The sequence below is a fragment of the Cutaneotrichosporon oleaginosum genome (assembly GCF_008065305.1).
Source record: "Cutaneotrichosporon oleaginosum strain ATCC 20508 chromosome Unknown ATCC20508_contig03, whole genome shotgun sequence".
In the NCBI taxonomy this organism is placed as follows: domain Eukaryota; kingdom Fungi; phylum Basidiomycota; class Tremellomycetes; order Trichosporonales; family Trichosporonaceae; genus Cutaneotrichosporon; species Cutaneotrichosporon oleaginosum.
The window spans coordinates 1,336,496-1,360,718 of record NW_027072172.1 but is presented as its reverse complement, the minus strand read 5'-3'; the positions used below and the strand labels follow the sequence as shown (position 1 = coordinate 1,360,718).

The following is a 24,223-nucleotide window of genomic DNA, read 5'->3' as shown; positions in this document are numbered from 1 at the left end:
TCGCTAGTACTCACGATCCTCTTCTCACCCACTCTCTCTACCTCTCCCACTCCTCTTCCACGCACCCGGCTCTGCTCCTCGCATCCAGTTGCTGCCGCCCGCACACTGGCGCACACAGCCTGCGCCCGCATCTCACACATACCCATGCCCACCCACGCCCGTCATGAGTAACGACCTCGAGGACCTCGTTGACTACTCCCTCGGTAACTCTTTCTCATGTCTCTCACTCACACCCCAGAGGACGAAGTCCCAGACCACGAGATGGTGTGTCCCGCCCAAGTGCCCCTAACTGGACAGGAGAGCGTGTCCGGAAAGGCCGAGCATGAGACTGAGCCGGATGTCGACGGGCCGCCGACCGATAACGAGCTGCGCCTCGCCGCTCGCGTGCTTGAGCTGGAGCGCGAGCGTGATTCCTTGGCAGTAAGTCCACCATGCGTCCTCCCTGACAGCAGGATCAGCTGCGCGACCTGCAGTCGCAGTATCCCTCGCACTCGACCAGTATCCCAGTGCCAGATTCTGCGGAGCCGATCCACGTCCCACCGGCCCTTATCCCAGTGCTTTCGTTGCTGCGCGACCACATCCAAGAATTGGCGCGCGACAATGCCGCGCTCCGCTATACCTTCCTAGGGCCTAACCGCCTGTCGCCGGGCAGCAGCATAGCGACTACGCCACTGAGTGTCGACTCGCCTCTCACGCATGATGCCACGACCATGCCCCTCGCGCTTCCCGTACCCTCCCCAGGAGTGATGGGCGGGCTGGCGCCTCCGCGATCTGCGTCCGCCGCGCCTCCCGAAGCCGCTGGGGTCGACCTCTCCGCTGTCGTCGAGCGCGTGCGCACCCTGATATTGGAGAATGACGAACTCGGGGACATGGTAGCCGAAGCGGGCCGCGTTGACGGCGAGGAATGGCTGCGTACTCTCGACGAGTCCAAAGCCATGATCGCGTCCCTCGACGCGGACTTGGCGACCAACCTCGCGGTTATGGACAGCCTGCGCGTCGAGCTAGACGCGTACAAGGAGCGATTTGGGCCGCTGGATGGGCCAAGTCGGGCTCCGGCCGAGCGTGGAGAGCGTAACGACCGGGGGAGGGGGCAGCGGAACGCGCGCCGCAACGGGCGACAGGACGATCTATATCGCCCCTCCAGTGGCGACGGGCAGCGCGAGCGCGAGCGCGGCGAGCGGAATCTCGAACGAGGGGATCGATCGAGGGGTGGAGGAGGGGGAGGGGGAGGGGGAGGTGGTGGTGGTGGTGGAGGAGGAGGAGGGCAAGGGAGACGTTGGGAGAGAGAGAGGGACAGCAAGGACAAGGACGGCAAGCCGTACGGCATATCCATACTTGGCCGTGCTAATGAGGGGCATCGGCGCGGGAGCGAGGGGGAGACGCGCCGCGACGACGACGGATCGAGCAAGCGCAGGCGCTAGATCACATGCATACATTGTATCAGTGGTTGCCGCAATGCTGGGTGACGAGCGTGTGAGCATGAAAGCATGGCAAAACAGCAGAACCGCGAGGATTGCAGGAGCAAACAGTCGGTTATGGTCAGTAGTTGTCACGCTTTGGGTATTTGAAACCATTGCGGGCAGTCCACGGTATCCGCAGCACTCGGAACTCGTCCAGTGCGCCAGGAACGTCGATTAGTCCAAGTAGCCGGAGTTGTCTCCCGGCGCCCGGACGACAGTGAGGCAGCCCGCTGTTCCTTGATTTTGGGCCGACATGGCCACCGCACAGTCCCCACAGAGGCCACAGAACACCCCGCCCGTCGTTGAGAACGTCCGTGCCCGACAGCGCCTCAGCGCCACCAGGTCACGCGGCCGTCGAGCTCCCCCGTCTCCGCCATTCGCCACCCATCGCTCCCTCATGTCCAGTTGGCCGCGATGAGGCGTTGAGCCGTTTGCGGGTCCAGGGAGGGAGCTCGTTTCGACCAACGCGAGAGATGTTTGGAGGATTGAATGGATTGATTGGACGGTCAGTGTACGTAAGCGGTTGTTTACTTGTCTCTCGAGTGGCCGTTCCTGGCTTTGCCCTGTTCTCTGGTTCTGCTCTCTTCGACACTTGGATTGACCGTGTCGCGATACTCGTGATCATCTTTCCATCTTTCCATCTCTTTGCTCTCTGTCCACATTCATCTTACGACCTACACGACTTTCATCTTGACCACTCTCCCTACTCCCGCCGTCACCACTTTCCTTTCCCATATCCTGTTCACGACCTGTCGCCCGCCATGCCACCGGGCGGCGACACTGCCGGGCCCTCGACCTCGTCGTCTTCCTCCCCGGAAACATCGCGCTCCTCCCTCACCTCCCGCTCCCCCTCTCCGACACATCTCACGGCGCGTGACCCGCGCTTCGATGAGGCGTCCCCCTTTAGAACCACGCCCGCTGCATCTACACCCCGTCGCCAGCTCAACGCGTCCGACACCCTCGCTCCGATGGCTCCTTCCCCTTACCCCTACTCCCCAACCGCTAGCATCGCGCTCGAGCGCGCAAGCGAGACTTTAGCGGGGCTGGGACGGCAGCTGACGGAGCTGAATGGCGGAGATGAGCCGCGGTGCTGCTGTTGTCGCGGGCACGAGTGTGCTGCGCGCACTAGGGGCGATGCCAAGCTCAAGCTCTGTGGCGGTACGTCCCACACGCAGGCAGGGGAAGGTGGCGTGAAGAAGACAGAGGAGGAGAAGACAGTAGAGTGGGAAGCTGATGGCAGAAATCGGCACAGCGCTCCTCCAACGCTGCGAGGCTCTCGAGATCAAGCATTCCCGCGCAGAAAACATGATCGAGATAAAGCGCAAAGCGCTCGCCGACAGCTTGCGGCACGTCGCCAACCTCGAGCGCGCCAACACGACACATCTCGCCAAGTACGCTGAGCTGTCACACGCCTTTGAGGCGCTGGAAAAAGTGGGTGTCCGAGCGTGATCACATACACAAGGGGTGCGATGGGGAGGGGAGATTAGCGTGACGCCGAGGGAGTCACACCGCGTCGCGGATTGCGGAGTGCTAATCGCAGAAATATACACAGGCGCAGCATTCGCAGACCCTCACGCAGCAGTCGTTGACGCACGTCCGGAACGAGCTCACACGCGCGCGCGCCACCGCGAGCGTGCATAGCGCTGCCGGCGCTGGCGCAGAAGAGCGCATGGCCGAGATGGAGCGGCGATTCGAGGACGCACGCGATCTGCTCCAGGCCGAGTCAAGGCGGTTGCGTGACCAGATGAAGTGGCGGTTGATGGCCGAGGAACGGATAGGTGAGTGCCCGGATAGTCGCTGTTTCGCCGATCCTGACCGCAGCCGACCTTGAGACCAAATTGACTGCCTCTGGGCGCGAAGTCGAGGAGATCAAGTCTGCACGCGCAAAGGATGCGCAGGAGCTGCTTGCCAACGCCAAGGAGCGTCTGGAAGCGTTGCATTCAGAGGTGTGTAGAATACACCCTCTTGCCCAGTCGGGCTATATTGACAGCAGCTGTCGGAGACATTCCACGCGGACGCACCGTCAGAGCAACCCGAGTACCAGCGCACACTCGAGGACCTAGTGGCGACCAACGCGCTGCTCAAGCACGACACGTCTGAGCTGGCAGTGAACCTCGCCGAGAAGATGGAGGAGAACCGCCAGCTGCGTGAGGAACTCGAGGAACTGCGATCGCGGTCATCGCCAGGCGCGCGGCCTCTCAGCGCCGAGCTGCGTCCGCTGCTCATGTCAGGCAACAAGACGCACATCCGGACCGGATCCAACCCCGTAGTGGGCAATGAGCTGACGCGCCCGATGCATGCAAGAGTCGCGAGTGCGGCGATGCCTCGTACTCATCGCCGCCAATCGTCTCTAGCGCCGAGCTTCGCGTCAACGTCAACAACGGAGCCACCCAGCGTAACCTCCTCTCCGCCTCATGACACTGGCTCGAACGAGTCCCCGATGGCCCGCACCAACTCCAACCCTCTCTCCCCGGAGCAGCGGCGCTCATCGCGATCTTCCTTCTCCGGTGGCCTGCCCTACACATTGAACGGAGTAGTGAAGAGCAAGCGGCCTGTGGCACCTAGAGCCATGACGCACCCGAGCAGACGCAGCGTGCAGATCCACGCGCTCGGCGATCTAGCGGAGGGTGGAGTCGAGGCAGACACGATCGAGACTATGCTGGACACACGCGCTGATCATTCGACTGATATGACCACTACGGACGCGGACGACACCGACTCTCAGTCAGAGGCAAGCAGGCGCAAGCGCGCGAGCGTACTTCTTCCCACAATGACGTCCCCGAGGACCCACTACGACTCATCGCCCATGATGGACTCGGCCACTTTCGAGGCCCCCGCTCACTACCCATGCCCTGACACCAGAAGCGATCGGCGCGGCAGACGCACCCTCATGCTCCTCTCCACGTCGACGGGCGTGCAGACAGACCCGTTGCCGGAGCCACTGCCGAGTTCGATTCCCGAGGCGTTAGAACTCGAGCACTCGCCCGCAGTTACTCCGGAAGTGGGCTCAGCGCAACACTCGCGCAACGGCTCACGCATCGTCTCGGCGGGCTCGTCAACTCCTGCTCATACTCTCGGCGAGCTCGTCGACTTCCTTTCCAAGATACTCCTCAAACTGCACGGCGTGCACGTGCGCACGCTCAACGGGCGTTTGAAGAAGCACAACCTCCCCGGCGACGTAGGGCATGTGTCTCGCACCACAATCGCGGCGCTGCGCGCCGAGGTCAACGACATGAGGCACAAATTCCGGCACGTGCTCGACTCGACGTCCACCACACGGCGAGACATGACCCTCCTGCTCAAGCTACTCAAGGACGTCTTCGATGACCTCCTCGAGCTGCAGGGTGTTGTCAACGACGTAACGGTCAATCCCAAGCTCGCGAAGCAGCTGCGCGCCAAAGCGTTCGCGGATGATACGCCGCCGCCGCCTACACTTGGCGGCGGTCTGGGATGGATCGCGGCGCCCATCGCCAACTGGCTCATTCCGCCTACAGCTGGTGCACCGCAGCCAAGCCCGACTCGCACGCGAGTGACAAAGCCCGCACCCAAATTGCAGGCCAGCACGAGCGCGACCACCACTACTGTCTCTGTCGAATTCGGCGGCGCCGGCAGTATGGTGCGCAGAGCCGCACCGGCAACGCCTAAGAAGACTCGGGTCACGGCAGTTGTTGGCGGCGCAGACGTGTTTGGAGAGCCGGAACAGCGCAGCGTCTCAGCGCCGGTGGGCTCGGACGTCCCGCCCATCAGTCCAAGGCGACATGCGTCGCTCACGGCGCCCACGCGCAGGTCAGAGCTGATGGGCATCTTTGCTGGCGCGGCGCGCGACGTCTCACCCTCCCGCAGGATGCGACACGCCTCCTCACAGTATTTCGGCCCCAAGCCCTCTGCGCCACAGAACCGCCTCTCCACCATCGTAGATGCGGTACTCGATCCCGAGGACGCGCTCCCCGAGCCTGCACTCACGCGCCTTCGGCCGCGCGGGGGCAGTGACAGTTCGATTCGATCGGCTGTGCTCATCGACCCTCACTCGCTGGATACTGAGCCTGTGCCCATACCCGCCTACATTCCGCCAGCGGCGCGCTACAGTGCCGGTGCAGTGGCAGCGTTAGCCGAAAGTCTGGGGAGCGGCTTCGGCAGTCTTGGCAGCCTGGGCCGTAAAATCTACGGGGCTGACGAGGGGGTCTTGAAGCGTGAAACGCTACAGCCGCCTAAAGAGGTCACGGATACGGACGCGGAAGCAGACGCTGAAGCTGAGGCCGAGGCGGAGACACCACGGCCTCGACGGGTGCGTCGGAAGAAGCGCTCAACGGAACAGCTGGCGCGGCGGTCATCCGAGCGCCTGGCGAAGAGCTCGGCGGAGCGTCTCGCACCGCAAGAGGAGAACCTCGCACCGCCAGGGGCGCGTACGCCCACACCCAGCTCCCCGCTGCGCGCGCCGCGCACGCCTAGCCGCACAGCGCTGGCGCCCAGCCTGGCGATACCTGCCACAGTTGCCGGGGGGACGTCACCTGTTGAGAGCGCGGGAGGGCTGCTGGAGCGGCTGGCGGACGAGGGAAACGGGCTGAGAAGTCTCAGTCTGAAAGGGAGTGCGAGGGCCGCGCGCAAATGGCGCTAGGCAGGGAGAGCGGGGGGCGGAGAGGAAGACACGAGGAAGCAGCATTAGTCATTGTTTACGCGCGGTGTAGTGCTAGTATACCATTGCATGATGTATTGCTACAGGCGACGAGTGAGTGGGTGTATGATGATGCAATGGCGATGCCAGGGGGTAGGTAGAATGCGAATGTGTGGTGGTGAGGAGAAGCCAAGGACGGTGTCGTACCTGCGGGGTAACGCGATGATGTGTCAGACATGACGGCGCGACGTGGTGTTGGACGAAGCTGGGAATATGGGGGTGTTGGGAGCTAGAGGAAACCACGCCTAGAGCGACTTGCGCACCTTGGCAGCCTTGCGCTTTGCCCGCCTCAAGGCCGCCTTGCTCATGGGCTGCGCGCTCGTGAACGTCCCCTCGCCAGCCTCAGATGCGACTATTGACCCAGTGACTGGCGGCACCTTCTTCGCGGACGGCGAGCCGGGAGTCGACAGCTTGGCATGCTTGGGCGAGTGAAGTGCGGAGTCTGCTTTAGAAGCCTCGGGGGACGCTGGAACCGAGGCAGTCTTCGAGGCCTTTGGCGAGGTTGGGGCGGCCAGCTTGGGTGCGGCTGGTACAGACCCCTTTGTCACAACACGCATTGTTGCACTCCCCGTGTTGAGGCTCGCCGCGAGCGCCGCCGCGGCATTCACGCTCTCGCCGACCACCTTGGTCTTCTTCACCTTCGGCGCTTGCTTCGTTTCGGCGGGTGCGTCGTAGCCTGGGATCGGGTTCTTGAGGTTTAGCAGAGGGTGGACGGCCTCCTTCTTGCCCTTGGACTTGAATGCGTCCGCCGTCTTGCGCTTCTTGCTCGACACAGCCTTTGTGCGCGACTCGTCGTCGTCTCCTCTTGACGCCTGTGTGGCGGGCGCGCTGCTCTCGTCCTCGCCCTCGCTCTTCCGCTTCAGCGTCCGCTTCAAGATGTCGCCGCCGGCTCGTGAGACCTGCGCGGCGCGGCGCGCCTCGGGGTCATCCATGTCGGGATGCCCGAGTCCTAGCCTGTCCGAGCCTCTGAGCGCCGCGAAGGATCGTGCCGCCGCCCACTCGGCCTCCTTCTCCTCCGCTGTGCGCGTCACTCCAAACGACGGCGGGAGCCAAGCGTCGATGTCGGCATGGAAAACGTTGGCGGCGAGCGTGAGCGCTTCAGGAGTAGGCAGCGCTGCCATGGCAAGAGAAATACGATGGGAAGCTGTAGAGTTATGCCCGAAAGACAAGCATCAGCGAAATGTTTACGTGAACAGCCTCCACCTCCACTACCGCCACACGCCCAATCTCCGCCCCTATGCGGCCCCCCCGCTTGGCCTGGCACCTCCGTCGCCGCTGAGGGGCTCTTTTTCCACCGGCGGAATCCACCCACTACCCCATCCCATCGCCATGTCCGCGCACGCCGCCTTCCCCAACGAGAAGCCCCACGCCCACGCCGAGCCGCCCTCGTGGCTCGGCTCCATGGGCGGCCTTTTCGAGCCCGTCGCAGCCCCCATTGCCAGCACGTTCGAGCGCTTCCACAACTGGAAGGAGTACATGGGTCTCAGCCAGCCGGGGACGGTCGAGAACCTCACGCGCGATGTGACGAGTGAGTGCGCGCGCGCCGCGCAGCTGTGGACAGCGTCGGAGGAGCTGTAACAGGCGAGCGGGCTGGTGGGCTCGTCTGGCGCTCAGGGGGAGGGGCGCCGCCGTCTCTGGCGATGACCAAGCGCCCTCCCCTCGCCCTCGACGTCAAGCTCACACCCCGCCCTTCGCCCTCGCAATACGCGCTCGCGTCAATTACTGATCCCAGACACGCACATGTCCAACTACTTCTTCGAGGGTGCGCGCGCCGACCTGTCCAAGGTTGTCTCGCCCAACCCCGCCTTCCAGATCACCCACAGCTTCACCCTTGGCGCGCAGAAGTCGTCGTACATGCTCGGTGCGCTCTTCGCCGACCAAAACACCTTCCTCCACGGCCAGTGGGACCCCTCGACCGGCGGCGTCAACATCCGCGCGAACCAGACCTGGTCGGCGACTGATGTGACCAAGATCCAGGGCCAGGTGAGTGCGCGACCAAGTGGAGCGATGGCCGGAGTGCTCCGTGGATGGGGTGTGCCAAACGGAGACGGGAACAGCAGAATGTCTGAGGGAAGGAAGAGATGTCGCCATGACATGCGGAATAGCAGCAGCGCCAACGAAGAGAGCTAGCTGAAGATGGCTGCACCAGGCCGAAGTCCGGTGAAAACCGCCGACTTGGTGACTCACCTCATACATATCCTGGCTATCTTGAGCGGTCACCGAGCGCTGGACGAGTGACAGCGGCGCTGTATGCGCAGGCTCCTTGCTCTGATCTGAACTTTTGAGTGCAGAAACTGCAAGGCTGCTGAAGTTGTTGCTGTCCCTTCTCCCCCCAACTCGCTCCTCCGCGTCGCAATAGCGCTAACCCCAGCTCACCTCCACCCCTGGCCAGACCATGTTCCAGATGGAGCACGACCACATGGGTCCCCACTACTCGCTCAACCTGAAGACGATCAACCCATCGCCCCTTGACGGCAATGGGCTCCACTTCGTCTCGCTCCTCCACTCGCTCACCCCTCGCCTCTCGCTCGGCTTTGAGACGATCATTCAGAAGACGGGCCCGAACGAGCTTATCCCCGCCACTTCGTACCTGCTCAAGTACTCGTCGGTCGCTCAGCCCAAGGTCACGACGCAGGACGCCCTCCCGCCCTCCGCGCCTGCTCAGCCCGGCGTCCCCTTCGTCCCGGCTTGGACCGCGACCGCCCAGCTGCAGCCATCGGGTAACGTCCAAGCGACGTACTACCAGAAGCTGAGCGACAAGGTCGACGTCGCTCTCGACCTCCAGACCCAGGTGCAGCCCGCGTCCTTCATGGGCCCCGCCAAGCGCGAGGCGCTTGCTACCCTCGGCGCCAAGTACGAGTTCCGCATGGCGACCTTCCGTGGCCAGATCGACAGCGCCGGCAAGGTCGGCATGCTCCTTGAGCAGCGCTTCACGCCCGCGTTCGCATTCCTCGTGGGCGGTGAGATCGACCACGCCAAGAACTCGAGCCGCTTCGGTGTCGGAGTCATGATCGAGTCGACCACCATGTCGCCCGAGGAGATGCAGGCCGCCGGCATGCTTCCCCCTCAGTAAGCGCGCGAGTGTAGCGTGGGCTGCGAGCCGCAAAACGGGCGGCTGCGAGCGGCTGGCCGAGACTCTGCTGCGGGCGCCCGCTGGCCCCAGCCGAGTGAAGAAGGAGAGTGACGGCGAGAAGGCGAGGATGGCGGCGGTGGATGATTGCGCACATGGCGCGGCGCTGCGGCGCAACGGAGGATACCCGAGGTCGAGGAGGACTCACCCGGACGCGTTAGAGGATGGACGCACGCACGCATGCCGCACAGACGGACCTGCTTGTACTAGGCATTGATGCACTATTCTGCAATAGCTGCGATGGGAATAGGAGGAAGTGGATGGACGAGAGAGCAATGGCGCCCCAATCCGCGATGGCGAGGGGAGGTGAGTTTCTGAAGTCAATCGGTACCCACCGAGTAAAATTGGCTGGTAACCACAACGACAACCAGACAGGCGAGTACTAAATGCAATGCGAAAGGATACAATGGGGTTAATGTGTGATGCGACAGTTCTATGGTCGGCCTTCCTTGCCTTTTTCCCGCTTTCTCTCCTTGACGCCATCTCTCACCGTACTCTCTCTGTCGTTCTGGCCGCTGCCTGGCGGTCGCGAAGTGGGCGCTCTGGCGGTGCTCGCGCTCAGCGTCGCCCCTCGTACCTCGGCCAGGCGAGTCAGCCGCCTGAGACCTTCGACCTGCTCCGGCGTCACGCCACCACGGCTGGCCGTCTCGACTATCTTGTTGACGACGACCTTGAGTTCTGCAGGCGTGCTGACGCCGAGAGCCGCCATAGCGTCCGCATACAGCTGATCCTCCGGAACGGGCACGTCCTCGATGGGGAGGAAGAGGTCCTCCTCCTCGTCAGGCGGCGAGGCTGTCGGCGCCGTGTGCGCCTTATTCCTGTCCTTGTCCCTCGCCCTCTCTTCTTCGTCCTCGTCGTCGTCAGAGTCGCTCTCGCTCTCGCCCTTTGGCGACGTAGGAGGCACAAAGTCGGCGTCGTTGGCATCTTCTCCCAAATCGTCGAGGGTGAAGAGCGCCGAAAGGGACATGGCGTCGTCTGGTAGCTGCCAATTGTATGCTGGCAGGTTGAGCGCGTCCAGAGCTGCCTGTATTTCAGGGTCGATTGCGAACGAGCCTGCGTTGGGAGTGGTATGCAGCGGTGTGTTGAGATTGCCGATGGCGCTGGCTGGGTCGAGCGAGCCGACGTGCGCCACTGGCTGTGGTGCAAGATTAGGGAGAGCTGCGTTGGCCAGTGCCTCCAAGCCAGCATACACGGGCTGGTACTGGGGGACCATGAATGCGGGTGATGGCTGGTTTGGGAAGGCGGGCGGCGCCTGAGTAGCAAACCCTTGTGAGGCTTGATGGTTGGGGAAGACAACCTGATCGGCGACAGCGGGTGACGCATGTTGGCTGGTGTGATTGCGCGACTCCTGTTCGCTGCGGTAGTCGCGCCAGCTGCGCGACGGTCCGGGAACGGAAGGAAGGGGGATGCGGTGCGCCTGCAACGTCGCTTGTAGCTCTCGCACTCTATCGATCAGCAGCCGGTGAGCGCAGCCGACTCACTGCGCCTCGAGCTCATGGCATCGGTCTTCGAGGACGCGGCATTCGCGCGTCTTCTCTTCGAGTAGAATGAGATTCTCGTTCGCCGTCTGCTTCTTTTTCTCGCGAAGTGCATGCGCTGGCGTCAGCTCTATCATGATCATGTCTAGGCTCACCAGCCTCCTTGTTCCGTTGACGCGTGCGGTTCAACCGCTCCTTTGGATCAAGAGCGGGCCGGCCACGCTTGCGCGGCGGCTCTAAATGGTCAGAGTGGGAACCCTCCGTGCTTTGAGTGAGCTCGGTGTCGCCCTTCTGCGGCATCGGCGGCGGTCGTGAAATACGCCCGCTACGGGTCTGCACAGGTGACGCCGGTGCCCCGGTCACCTGTTGCCCAGACACGAAGAGGTCCACCCCACCGTAGAACTGCGGCGGGGGCGTCTAGCATTAGCAAACGATGACTTGGGAGTTTGTCTCACAGCGGTGCCCATGGCGGAGTGTGTCTAGCTGATGACAAGGAAGCGATGAGTGAGCGATGGCAACAAGGGCCTGGCCAGCACGCGTCACACAAACATTCGTCGCGTGGTCGCGTCGCGGAATCAAATTTCCTGTGCCACGAGTTTCAGATGGGTCGTGTGCAGTGTGGCTATATGGCTATACCACTCGATGCATCCTAGCCTCACGCCTCAACGTCAATAGACGCATAGACGGTGTTGGACGCCGCTCGTAAATGAGACTGCCTTCGTGATACCGACATACATGTGCGCGTACATGTGCATAAGGCCAACAAGCACTCGAGGCGATCAAACTAATCCTGTGGGAAGCATGGAGTATCTCTACTGTAACATCCTGTACCATCTCGGCATCGAGCATGTGTGACGAGCGACTGCACGCTGATTCAGGCAGAAGCCAGCCCCGTAAGAATGGTCCACCAGAGGGCACGCCAGTGAAGTTGAGAGCCCTGCCGTCAACTTGCCTCATCGCACAAACGTACTGTCTCCTGTAGCATCTCCACCTGCGTGAACCACTTTTGTCGCCGGGCCATTGGGGGCAGAATGAAGCGCTTGAATGTCAACGAACCTTTAAGAACATGCTGTCCAGCCTCTTTTCTGAAGCGGATGCTTTCCGGAAAGATCTGGGCGAGAACCTGACCTTCGTTCCATTCGAGACACGCTAAAACTTTGTTGAACACCTCTTGTGCGGGCTCGGGAAGAAAGAAATGCGTGTGTTCAGATTGAAACTGTCCTCGTTAATCAAGAAAAGAGAATCAACGTTGCTTCTATGCGCATTTGCTGAAGTAGTTGAGGACTCGACTCACAGAATAATCTGAGACGGCGCCGATCTGAGCCCTTCCCGCCCACATGAAGCCATCCAACGTACTGTGTGTTAGACGATAGCGGGTGGCAAAGACCTAGGGAGAGGGAATACAGAGGGGAAGCTGCGCGTAAACACTAACGCGTAACACCCTGGTGGAGGCTGGAAGACCTCAAGTTGGTGGGCCATCATGAGGTCGTGTGTGTGTAGCAGGTAGAGCAGATTCGAACTGGTCAAAAGTGAGCCTCCGGCAGTAATCTGAAGACCTTGGAGCTCACGTAAGACACCAGGGGCTTTCAGCAACGTCCTCCGCCTTCACTCGCTTCGCGGGGTTGGGTTGCCACAATCGTTCGAAAAGGTCTGCTATCAGCTACTGCAGCTCGTGGAGATCTTACCTCGGAGGGTTCCCGAGACTCGGATAGCAGGGTAAGACCGCCAGTCATTGTCACAAATAAGGCGTTGGTATGCTGGATCCTTCCGTAAAGCCTCTGACCAAGGAAGCGCTGGTATCAGCAGTGCTTTATGCAACTAACTTTGCGTCAACATCTCCCAGAGAACAACCCCTAAGGCCCAAATATCTATCGCCTTGGTGTCAACAAGGGGTTTGTTCTGTTTGTTTAGCTATCGTCAGCATGCATGATGGCGGGCTCCGCTGACCTCTGGAGATCGATACCCTTTGGTTCCAATCTTTCGGGCGGGGGTGAGGGGTTTTCCTGTGGAAAGACTAAAGTCGGTGAGCTTGAGGTATCCCTTGCGTCCGATCAAGATGTTTTTCGCATTAAGATTCAAGTGCGATACGCCATAGTGGTGAATGAAGCGCTAAGTCAAGAGGCTGCTTGAACTGTGACTCACCACTCCCTCGAGTATTTGACCAAAGTAGAACTGAACCAGGTCCTCGGGCAGACCCCACGTATTCGCATTGTCAGGTCGTCAGCCAAAGCAGAAGGGCTCTCATAGCGTACGTATATGCGAATGCAGGTCTCCTCCTCTTGCCAGCTCGAGAAAGAGGATGTGTTCCCATTTAGCTGTAGTTGCCGAGCCAATGAGCTCAATGACGTGGTAACTCAACCCCGTCTCTTGAACATGTCGAAGCAGCGTCAGTTCGCGTTGGTAAAGAGAGGTAATATCTTTTCCCTTATGTCTGACAAAGAATTTTGCGGCTGCTAAGTCAACGCGTCCTTGATGTTCCAGATTGACGAGATGTACCCTATGGTCAGCTGGGATGAACGGGCAACTTACTGCGTATGCTGGCCCTCTCCAAGCTTACGTACAGGAGTCCAGACGAACAAGGGTGGAGTATGGTCTTCCGATTCCATTGGCCAACAATCCATTGGCGACAGGGGTTTGGCGGGCTGCTGAAAGCAGGAGAAGAGGGAGACTTCTGGAGATGGGAGAGGATGGCGGAGGAACAGGGCACACTGAGTGGGGTGGATGTGGTGTGCGGGGGTAGTGAGAGAGAGAGGAGGTACCAAGGAGGGAACGGCTGGAAAAGAGAAGGAGAGAGGGAGGGAAAGAGAGGGAGAGAGAGAGAGAGAGAGAGAGAGAGAGAGAGAGAGAGAGAGAGAGAGAGAGAGAGAAAAGAGGACACTTGGATATTATATGGACATGGATGGTGGGGGAAGGCCAACTCGAAGACGTGCTGCGAGTACGGTTGACTGGACTTTGGTCGTGCTTGCTGATTTGCTGAGCCGAGGGAAGGTTGCTCCAAGCATAGACTTGTGTATAGTGTACTGTGCAACTGTGACGTACAGTCCACACTCAAGCAGAAAACGTGGAGGGTGATTATCGGGCGCACAAGTTGTTGACCTTCCCCCTCACCGATCCATCCATGTCATCCATTAGTACATCCTCTCTGAATTTGGTCTCTGATCTCTGTATTTCTGACGAGTAGGCTGGAGGCGATCGGCAGCTTGGGAGGGCGCCAGCGAGCCAGCGATCCAGTTATCCAGCGGCCAGCGGGCTAGCGAGAAAAGCTCAACAATAGACGCTATCTAGATATCCAGAGGCCAGACCCCCATGGCTCCATGCACATCTCGTTCACCGCATCGCCACTCCATGCTTCACGGACAACATGGCAGGAGTGACTACATCTCGCCTGATCGCCTGGCCGCCTGGTTCGTTTCCTGTGGATCTGGGCCGCCACAATCGGTTGTGGTTCGGGTCACGTGATAACATGATGTCAAAAGTCTGGGTCGCCAACAACACCCCTTAGCCTCTGCGTCTTTCTACCAACTCCCACATGCGCAGTGCGCGCGCTCTCCTCACTCGTTTTCCTACTCACACGCGCGCCCACCCCCCTCACCCCTCCCGGCTTTATTTCCTTTTCTCGCGCTTTAGCACCATGTCCCAACCACCCCCCTCCCCTTCTCTGCGCGACCTCCGACCGCCGCGACATGCAGGCATGACGACCCTCGACCGCTCCAAGTTCGCTCTCAGCGTGCCTGTTGTTACCGCGCGCATACCTGCAGCTTCTGTCGGCGCGGTCTTGAAGCACCCCATGCTCCGCGGGCAGCTTGTCGATATCGCAAAGGTCAAGAGTGTGCTCGTAACCCCTGGTGAGGAGGAGCGACGGATCCTACTGCGCGTCCGGACGCCAGAGCAGTTGCCCGCACAGACAAGGGAGTATCTCGAAGGCATCGGCGCGCAATTCGGAACCTACAACATTGACCTCGATTACGACTACTGGAGTGTGCATGATGTCCTCACCTCCATCCTCCCATCTTTGGATGGCGAAGACCCACCATCATCCTTCACCCAGACTGGGCATCTCGGTGAGTTGTGGTGCTGCGGAGAGCTGACGCATGCAGCTCACGTCAATCTCCGCGATGAGTGGCTGCCATATAAGCACATCATCGGGCAGGTCATCGTGGACAAGGTCTCGAGCGTGACAACAGTTGTCAACAAGCTCAACAGCATCCACGCCCAGTTCCGCTACTTTGACATGGAGGTGATCGCGGGGAAAGAAGACTTCGTGGTGTCCACTGTGAGTAGCGAACTTCCTTCCGCCCTTCCCTCATGCATCGCCAGGTGCTCGCAAACTCCCGGTGCACACCCGCTGACAGTAGCACGAGTCCGGCTGCTCCTTCACCTTCGACTTCTCCAAAGTGTACTGGAACTCGCGGCTCCACACAGAACACGACCGGCTCCTCTCCCTGTTCGCGCCGGGACAGGTAGTCGCAGACGCAATGGCCGGTGTTGGCCCATTCGCTGTGCCCGCTGCCAAGAAGGGCGCGTACGTCCTCGCCAACGACTTGAACCCCGAGAGTGTCAAGTGGATGCGCGAGAACCAGGCGCGGAACAAGGTGGCTTCCCGGTTACGGATCACGGAGGACGACGCGCGCGCGTTTATCCGCCGCGCCCCGCTCGAGGCGTGGACGCAGCCGTTCAAGCGGAGTGAGGTCGTGCGGAATCGTGCATGGGAGAAGGCGCAGCGGGCGGCACGAGAAAAGGCCAAGAAGGAGAAGGAGGAGCGCGCGGCTGCCGGCTTGCCCCCGCTCGAGGAGGAGAAGGGAGAGGAAGAAGCGCCCAAGCCACAGACCATCGATCACTATGTCATGAACCTCCCCGACTCGGCGCTCGAGTTTCTCGATGCCTATAAGGGCTCCTTCACACCCCTACTCCAGCAAGACAGGTACGACCGCGCCACTCCTCTTCCTCTCATTCACGTGCACTGCTTTACGCGTGAGCTCGAGCCGGATACCGCCAGCGCAGACATTTGTGCTCGCGCTACCGAGTGCCTTGGTCATCCCGTCACCCCAAACATGGAGGGCTTCAATCTGCACGCGGTGCGACGAGTCGCACCGAACAAGGACATGTACTGCCTCACTTTCCGCCTCCCAGACGCCGTTGCGTACGCATAGTAGAAGCTGTAGAGATGCACCGCCGTAGTCATACAAGTGTTATTGTACACATCAGGTCTCACTTGCTTACGGGCGACTGGGCGCGGCTGACGGCACGAGAAGCAGCTCGTGACGCCGCAGGACTCCGACCCAGTGGCGTACTACTGTCAGCTGCGGCATGGGGATGTCACTCACATGATACCGCTCCCAAACTGCGAGTGCACCAGCCCGCCGGCCAGCGTCATCTGCCCTCTCCCGAAACCTGGAAGCAGCATGCTTCCATCCCATCCGTCAAACGCGTCCGCACTCATGAATGTCGGAAGGTACTCGGCCCAGCCGTTGCTCGCCTGCGGCGTGCTCTGGGACGGGTAATTGCCGCCGAACGTAGCGCTCGGCGAATTTTGAACACTCTCGCTTGGTCCTGCCTGCGAGGGCAAGATCATCATATCCCCACCCTGCGGAATGTAGGCGAACTGCGTCTCGCCACCAAGGACGTCGCCATGTGGCCATGTCACCTCGTTCAGCAGCGCCGGGTCAAACATCTGCCCGCTCTCGGCGTTGCCGTTCGGCGCCGGCGAGCCGGCGCGGCTCACTGCGCGCGAAGGATGAGCACTGGGTCCGCGGCGATTCTCCCGCGTTTTGCGGACAATCTCGCGGATGAACGCCGAGTAGATCGCTGGCTGGTGCGATGAGTCGACCGCGCAATTTTCCAAAATGTCGGCCACCTCCGTCACGAGCTTGAAGATAGCCTCCTCCGAGTCGTGGTAGTTTCGTAGCTCTGGCTTGAGGAGCTTGAGAAGCGACAGCAGCGCATAACTGCACATGACAAAATTGGTGTCTGGAAGGTAGGGTAGGTAGCCGCGCTCGAGGAAGTGGTTCTTGACAACGGTGCACACCCGCGACGCAGCCTCGTACACGTTCGTAAGGAAGAACGAGATATCCATCTTTGAACGTTCCAGTGCGTTCTCCAGCCCGAACGAATAGAGCACGAGCGACGAGTACGCGTAGTAGAACTGCGCGCGTGAGTCGTACTCGATATGCCCGTCGGGTTGTGGACCACGGTTCCACTCGGACAGCCATCGCCTCAGTTCCTCATGCGCTGAGCGTACGACGAGCATGTCTAGTGTCAGCGTCGCGTTTTCGGAGCACAGCTTACAGTCACAGTCATCGCGTAGTCCCGAAATCGTCGTCGTGGAGGAGTAAATCGTGTCAATAGCACGGCTCATGATTTGCTGCAGCACAACATACGCAGCCAGTGCGTGGTCGGATGGCAGAGCGAATCGCTGCTGGTGCCACGCCTTCTCACAGGCGCCGCGGATGATGTAGTCCTCGCGCAAGGTGTAAGGCTTGCCCATTTGCGCGGAAACGGACCGATCGAGCACGAAGCACATCAGCCAGCAGCGCTCGCGGTTAACAATCTGGAGTTAGCTCTCGAAATGCGTTGTAAGTCACCTCCAGGTCTCGCTCCCGGCCCTCCTTCGTATCCAAACCCGACATGATCGACTTTCGGTGCAAGTTCAAGTCTGTGGCCATGCGAATTGCCATGCCCAGCATCAACCACGTCCGGTCCTGCTCGAACGTCTTCTCCGGTCCAAGGGTCCACATTGACAGAAGCAGGTACGCCTGGCACACCTCAACGCTCTTGTAACCGCGCGATGGGACCTCAAACGCGAGCCGCTTTGCGTAGATAGACAAGTTGTGGTGCACGTCACGTTTAGTGTAATACCGAGCCGCGATGGCGCAGATTCTAAAGTCAGCCAAGATGGGGCGCCTGAACCTACACAGTGCAGAGGAACTGGCTGCGTTGCAAGACCAGGTCCGGCGTGTGGAAGTCGCGATATAGTAGAGGGACATGTAATGACATGTGGTCGAAGAATATCTCAAAGAGCTCGTCAATCTCCTCGCGCGTGATGAGGTTGAGCAGCTCGGGAAGTCGCTCGTCGCCACCGGGGTGCACGGACAGGTTGCCGGGTTTGAAATAGTTTGTCGCCGCAACGCCTACCTCGGGTCCATGCCCGCGGACATCGCTCGTCGTTAGGCGCTGGTTGGAGCCATTTTGTCCTAGTTTGGCCGACACACCCAGGGTCAACGGAGACGGGCGCATTGGGGCGTTACCATTGCGGGAGAAGGTCGCGTGCTTCTTGGCTGGGTCAGTGTTCTGAAGACTGGCCTCGGCCAATAAACCGAGTGGAGAGAGAACGTTGTCTGGGAGCGAGTGAAGCCGCGGGGAAAGTGGAGGAAGATGGCTGCCCGTGGTCGCCTCATCTGTGCCGCGTCGCTCGCCCTCGTGCCCGTACGTGAAGCTGCGGCTGGACGCCAAGGTTGGCCCGGCTTGCGAGGCATGAGAGGAAATGAGCGAGATGACCTCGGGGTCGTTTGTGGAGGCATGCAGCGCCTGGGAGAACGAGTTGAGCGCCGTTGCATCCAGGCTGCTGAGTGCCTGAATGTCAGCTTGAAGCATCGCATCGCAAGCGGCGACTTACCCCGCCAATGCCCTTGAGCGCCGTCTCCATTTTGTTAATCTTGGCAGCCAGCGCCTCGTTCTTGCGTGTGCTGCGCTTGCCGCGGTTGGATTCTTCAAAGATACACTCATGACCACCTGACTTGCAACGCTGTGGAGATGGTCAGTCACTGCCGCTGGCTCGTGCGGGGCTACACGCCAGGCTCACCTTGCACGGCCCATTGGGACCGCTCGATTCGTCGGGGATGCATCGCATCTTGATCTTGCGACAGCTGCCTGGTGAGCATATTGTCAACACTTGTCCTTACGCTATGCAAGCGCGCGAGCCCCGAGTGAGTTTGACCTTGGGTTTGCCGTCAGGTCCTTTGACGATCTTGCGATTTGGCTTGGCCGCCTGCGCCGCAAGCTTGGCCGCGGCATCGTCGTCGCTCTCGTCGCTTTCATCCTCGTCGTCGTCATCATCTTCGTCTTTGTTACTTCGGGGGCGCTTCGAGTCTGTCTGGCTCCCGCCGCCGGGGTTGGATTGTGGGCCCTGGCCCATAAGGAGGGAGGTAGAGGGAAGGTTGGAATATGCCGAGGCGTACGGGTGATTCGACATGTTGAGCCACGATGAGTCCGAGTTATTGGAGTTGGAGTTAGTGTTAGAGGCAGCGACCTTTCGCTGGTGTTGCTGGAGCGTTGTGAACAACTGTTGAGCTTGACTACTGTTCCATGACCTCTTCATGGTCTATTGTTGTTCAGAGGAGCCGATGGCGTTGCGCGGCGGTGGCGGCGTGCGTGCTGAGTTGTCGAGGGTTGGTCGATGGGAGGGAGAGAGGAGAGAGGAGATGGAGAAGAGGGAAGTCGAGGCGGAGGGGCAACAAGAGGAGAACGGGCTGAAGGGAACTGACGGGATTGTGCGGGATATTGAGGAGGATGGATGGAGATGGTGGAGATGGATGAAGGAGTGATGTCGGAAGACAGGTGGTGAGTGAGGAGGGTTGTCGGCGAGTGGTGTGCCGGAGCCAAACTAGACGCACAGGAGGGGGGGGGGGGGGAAGAGCAGAGGATGTTCCGGTTGGAGCGACTGCCGAATACCCCGCCCACCCGGCAACTTATTCAAAGGGAGGTCCCACATGGCCGCCAGGTCGCAACAGGCTATGCCGCCTGGAATAGCTGGAATGTCTCTGACCCCGATTAGCCGCGGTTCTCGCCGCAAAGCGCAAAAATGCGCCCACGGGCATCCATCCATCTCCGTGCCTGCCACACACCGGCTATTCGGAGCATTCATCCGGACACGTGAGTACCACATGGCGTGCGGCTGCGGATCAGTCAGATCGGTCAGGCCATCGGGGCCGAAGTCGGAGGAGGCTCACCCAGATGACACCATCGTGTGGAGGATTGGACTTTGGATGGCGAAGGCAGCGTCAACACTCTTCTTCACCACATCTCCCACCTAGTCAGGTCCAAACAGTCGCCTTCCCACGTCTCCTTCTATCCTATCACACGCGGCACGCTCACACATACTGTGGCCACTGCCCACCTCCTTGACATGAGCGGACTGGCGCTTTGGCGCGTCGTTGCGCGACCCGCGGGGTGCGCAGTCGCGCTCGCCGCGCCATCACGCTCCATCACATCCAAGGCCCGTCCACCATTGTCCATACAACCTTCGTCGCACGCGCGGGCGCGTGCGCTCGTCCCAGTATCGGCTCGTCCCTCACTCCTCTCGTCATTTACCTCATCAGCCGTTCGCGCGGAGCCTCGCCAGAATGGAGTGGTCGACAAGGCGGCGGCGGCGGCGGCACCCAACGTGACTGCCGTGCCAACGGCAGCTACATCTTCCCCGCCGTCCATTAATCCTGATGTCGCGTCTGGCAAGGTTTCCGAGAAGAAGCAGGCTGTCACCGATTGGCGTATTTTGAGGCAACTGGCGTCCAACGTTTGGCCCAAGGGCAACACTAAGATCAAAGTCAGAGTAATCACCGCCTTGACCTTGCTTGTCGCAGGCAAGGTTTTGAATGTGCAGGTTCCATTCTTCTTCAAGACAATCATCGACAGCCTCAATGTTCCCATCACGAGCGACACTAGTCTGTGGATTGTCGCGGGCGCTTCCATCGCCGGATGTGAGTCACCGTCCGGTCACTATTGATGATAGACGGCCTCGCGCGTATTTTCTCGACGGTGTTTGGCGAGATGCGCAATGCCGTGTTCGCGACTGTGGCGCAGGGCACGATCCGCAAGGTCGCACGCGAGACGTTCTCCCACCTGCTCAACATGGACATGAAGTTCCACCTTGAGCGCCAGACCGGCGGCCTGACGCGCGCCATCGACCGTGGCACTAAGTGAGTCTCATTCGACGTAGCTCAGCTGACGCGCAGGGGCATCTCGTTCATCCTCTCATCCATCGTCTTCCATGTCATCCCTACGGCCCTCGAAATCTCGATGGTGTGCGGAATCCTCTCGTATAAGTTCGGCTACACGTTTGCGGGCGTGACCGCTGTCACCATGCTCTTGTATACCTGGTTCACTGTCCGCACCACGGCGTGGCGTACTCAGTTCCGCAAGCAGGCGAACGCCGCGGACAACAAGGGCGCCACACATGCCGTTGACTCGTTGATCAATTATGAGGCCGTCAAGGAGTTCAACAACGAGAATTTCGAGATCAAACAGTACGATGAGACGCTCAAGACGTACGAAAATGCCTCGATTAAGATTGCCACCTCGCTCGCGTTTCTCAACTCAGGGCAGAACATTGTGTTCTCATCCGCATTGACGATGATGATGCTGCTCGGCGCGCAGGGAATCATCAACGGTGAGCCTCACGCCATCGACTGGTGAACTGACTCCAGGCACAATGACCGTTGGTGACCTCGTGCTCGTCAATCAGCTGGTCTTCCAGCTCTCGCTCCCGCTGAACTTCCTTGGCACCGTGTACCGTGAGCTCCGCCAGAGTCTCATCGACATGGAGGTCATGTTCAACCTCCAAAATGTGAAGCCTTTGGTGCACGACAAGCCTCACGTCAAGCCGTTGCACCTGCGCGGCGGCGAGATCCGCTTCGAGAACGTCAACTTTGGCTACCACCCCGACCGTCCTATCCTGCAGAACCTTAGCCTGACAATCCCGGCAGGCAAGAAGGTGGCGCTGGTTGGTCCTTCAGGCTGCGGAAAGTCGACAATCTTCCGCCTCCTTTTCCGTTTCTATGACCCGCAGTCGGGTCGCATCCTAGTGGACGGGCAGGACATCCAGGACGTCTCGCTTGATTCTCTGCGGCGTGCAGTCGGTGTTGTTCCGCAGGACACACCTCTGTTCCACAAGGACATTCTGCACAACATTCGGTATGGGCGGTTGGACGCGAGTGAGGCCGAGGTGCTTGAGGCAGCGCGGAAAGCGCAGCTCGACAAGACTATCGCTCGCCTGCCAGAGGGGTACGCGACCAAGGTCGGAGAGCGCGGCCTCATGATCTCAGGTGGCGAAAAGCAGCGCGTAGCCGTTGCCCGCCTGCTTCTCAAGGACTCGCCAATCAACTTCTTTGACGAGGCAACGTCAGCGCTTGACGTGTACACCGAGACGGAGATCATGCGGAATATCAATGCCACGCTGGTCGACGGGCAGAAGACGAGTGTCTTCATTGCGCACCGCCTGCGTACCATCTCGGATGCCGACGTCATTATTGTGCTCCAGGACGGTCATGTCGTCGAGCAGGGCACTCACGAGGAGCTTCTCCAGATCACCGGCGGTGTTTACTACAACCTGTGGCAGGCGCAGTTGACGGAGAGTGTGAAGGAGGAGGTGGAGGTGCTGGGTGAGGAAGCCCCGCTAGCAGCGGGCGACAAGAAGGCGACCACATAGAGTTACGGACACATCTGCATGTATGCATTGGGCTTAGGAAGGGTCGTGCTTCGGCGGTGTGCATGGACGACCTCCACTGTCTCTAACGGGGATGTCGAATAAGATGTCACGTGATTCAGTGGCGCGACTTGTCATCGTCCACTGACGCCAGCGACGGCGCTCGTCCTGAGTGCCGGGCTGAGTGATCACTGCTCGTCACAACAACACTTCCACGTAGCCGAACAACACCAGCAACATAAGATGCCACCCAAAGCGTAGGTCCATTATTTTGCCTCGAGCTCAGCTGACGAACAGGGACTGGGAGAAATGTACGGAGCTGGTCACGTCCGTGAGCTGACCTTAGATGAGCGCAAGCTTGATGAGAAGGAGGAGAAGATCGTCGCGCTTGACGAGTCCGATATTCAAATCCTTAAGACCTACGTGAGTTGGGAGCGTTTACCACGTCGCAGCCATTACTCGTTGCTCGTTGCTTGTTGCCGCTTGAGCTGCGGCGTGTTTGGCGCCTGACTGGTGTCGCGCCGTTGCGCGCTCCCCTACTCCATGCCGCAGTCCGCTAACCCGCAGGGCCAGGGACCTTACTCCATTGCGCTCAAGAACATTGAGAAGGAGCTGAAGGAGATTCAGAAGCGCGTCGATGAGAAGATGGGCGTCAAGGAGTCGGATACTGGTCTCGCACCTGCAAACCTCTGGGACACGACGGCCGACAAGCAGCGCCAGGGCGAGCACCCACTGCAGGTCGCGCGTTGCCAGACGATTATCCGTGCCAGTGAGTTTCATGTGGCGAGGACCTTGTGGGATCGTGCGTTGGCCGCATGGTGCTGCCTCACCTTCCTCACTTTGCACCAGCACTAAACTGACTTCAGCCAACCCTCAACCCCAGATGGCCCTCAATCCCCAGGACGGCGCCGGTGCCGGTAACCCCGACGGAGACCGATATGTGATCTCGATCAAGCAGGTCGCCAAGTTTGTGGTAGGCCTCGGCGATCAGGTGTCCCCCACCGATGTCGAGGAGGGCATGCGCGTCGGCGTTGACCGCACCAACTACAAGATCTTGATTCCACTGCCACCCAAGATTGACCCTTCGGTGACGATGATGCAGGTCGAGGAGCGCCCTTCAGTTACATACGCCGACGTGGGAGGGTGCAAGGAGCAGATCGAGAAGCTGCGAGAGGTTGTCGAGCTCCCCCTGTTGGAAGTGAGTCTCCACATGGGGTCATGACTAACCTCAGCCTGAGCGCTTTGCCAACCTGGGTATCGAGCCGCCAAAGGGCGTGTTGCTCTACGGTCCGCCGGGAACGGGCAAGACGCTGTGTGCGCGTGCCGTGGCGAACAGGACAGACTCAACATTCATCCGCGTCATTGGATCGGAGCTGGTGCAAAAGTACATTGGCGAGGGTGCGCGCATGGTGCGCGAGCTGTTCGAAATGGCGCGCTCGAAGAAGGCGTGCATCATCTTCTTCGACGAGGTCGACGCAATCGGGGGAGCGCGCTTTGACGATGGCGCAGGCGGTGACAACGAGGTGCAGCGCACTATGCTGGAACTCATCAACCAGCTCGATGGTTTCGACGCGCGTGGTAATATCAAGGTCATCATGGCGACCAACCGTCCTGACACGCTTGACCCTGCGCTGCTGCGTCCTGGGCGACTGGACCGCAAGGTCGAGTTCAGCTTGCCAGATGTTGAGGGGCGCGCGCACATTCTCAAGATTCATGGCAAGAGCATGAGCGTTGAGCGCGACATCCGTTACGACCTCATCGCTCGTCTCTGCCCCAACGCAACCGGTGCTGAGCTCAAGGCTGTCGCAACGGAGGCGGGCATGTTTGCGATTCGCGCACGCCGGAAGGTTGCAACGGAGCGCGACTTCCTTGACGCCGTGGAGAAGGTTATTCGCCAGGGTACAAAGTTCTCTAGTACCGCGCTGTATGCGCAGTACAACTAGTGTATGCATAGAAGATGTAAGCAGCGAGCATGAGAGAATGGGAACATGTTGCCAGCAGGAGCTTGTACACTTCAGGTATACATGCACAGACATGAGATGGTGTAAGGCACGCGACTGCCACGTG

The 24,223-nt window shown here is 60.1% G+C and overlaps 6 protein-coding genes across 6 annotated transcripts; 4 read left to right on the top strand and 2 right to left on the bottom strand.

Moving 5' to 3' along the window:
* Window positions 1–163: 163 nt before the first annotated feature.
* COLE_03733 (uncharacterized protein) lies at window positions 164–1,421 on the top strand (the record flags this gene model as incomplete). Its single annotated transcript, XM_018426405.2, has 4 exons — window positions 164–203; window positions 239–420; window positions 453–1,009; window positions 1,298–1,421. 4 exons carry the CDS (start codon window positions 164–166, stop codon window positions 1,419–1,421), a joined length of 903 nt encoding a protein of 300 aa, XP_018281610.1.
* Window positions 1,422–2,221: 800 nt separating this feature from the next.
* On the top strand, window positions 2,222–6,075 carry COLE_03732 (uncharacterized protein; the record flags this gene model as incomplete). The annotated part of the gene is made up of 5 exons (XM_018422196.2): window positions 2,222–2,618; window positions 2,701–2,891; window positions 3,001–3,238; window positions 3,282–3,406; window positions 3,454–6,075. 5 exons carry the CDS (start codon window positions 2,222–2,224, stop codon window positions 6,073–6,075), a joined length of 3,573 nt encoding a protein of 1,190 aa, XP_018281609.1.
* A 302-nt stretch (window positions 6,076–6,377) lies between these two features.
* On the bottom strand, window positions 6,378–7,253 carry COLE_03731 (uncharacterized protein; the record flags this gene model as incomplete). The annotated part of the gene is made up of 1 exon (XM_018422195.2): window positions 6,378–7,253. The coding sequence occupies one exon, from the start codon at window positions 7,251–7,253 to the stop codon at window positions 6,378–6,380; it is 876 nt and encodes a 291-aa protein (XP_018281608.1).
* A 208-nt stretch (window positions 7,254–7,461) lies between these two features.
* On the top strand, window positions 7,462–9,205 carry COLE_03730 (uncharacterized protein; the record flags this gene model as incomplete). The annotated part of the gene is made up of 3 exons (XM_018422194.2): window positions 7,462–7,660; window positions 7,865–8,115; window positions 8,504–9,205. 3 exons carry the CDS (start codon window positions 7,462–7,464, stop codon window positions 9,203–9,205), a joined length of 1,152 nt encoding a protein of 383 aa, XP_018281607.1.
* A 6,743-nt stretch (window positions 9,206–15,948) lies between these two features.
* Window positions 15,949–19,054, bottom strand: COLE_03729 (uncharacterized protein; the record flags this gene model as incomplete). Its single annotated transcript, XM_018422192.2, has 8 exons — window positions 15,949–16,030; window positions 16,065–16,989; window positions 17,026–17,287; window positions 17,322–17,616; window positions 17,651–18,309; window positions 18,353–18,481; window positions 18,539–18,602; window positions 18,639–19,054. The coding sequence occupies 8 exons, from the start codon at window positions 19,052–19,054 to the stop codon at window positions 15,949–15,951; spliced, it is 2,832 nt and encodes a 943-aa protein (XP_018281605.1).
* A 3,411-nt stretch (window positions 19,055–22,465) lies between these two features.
* Window positions 22,466–24,099, top strand: COLE_03728 (uncharacterized protein; the record flags this gene model as incomplete). The annotated part of the gene is made up of 4 exons (XM_065626307.1): window positions 22,466–22,579; window positions 22,724–22,925; window positions 23,023–23,354; window positions 23,389–24,099. 4 exons carry the CDS (start codon window positions 22,466–22,468, stop codon window positions 24,097–24,099), a joined length of 1,359 nt encoding a protein of 452 aa, XP_065482388.1.
* Window positions 24,100–24,223: the final 124 nt, after the last annotated feature.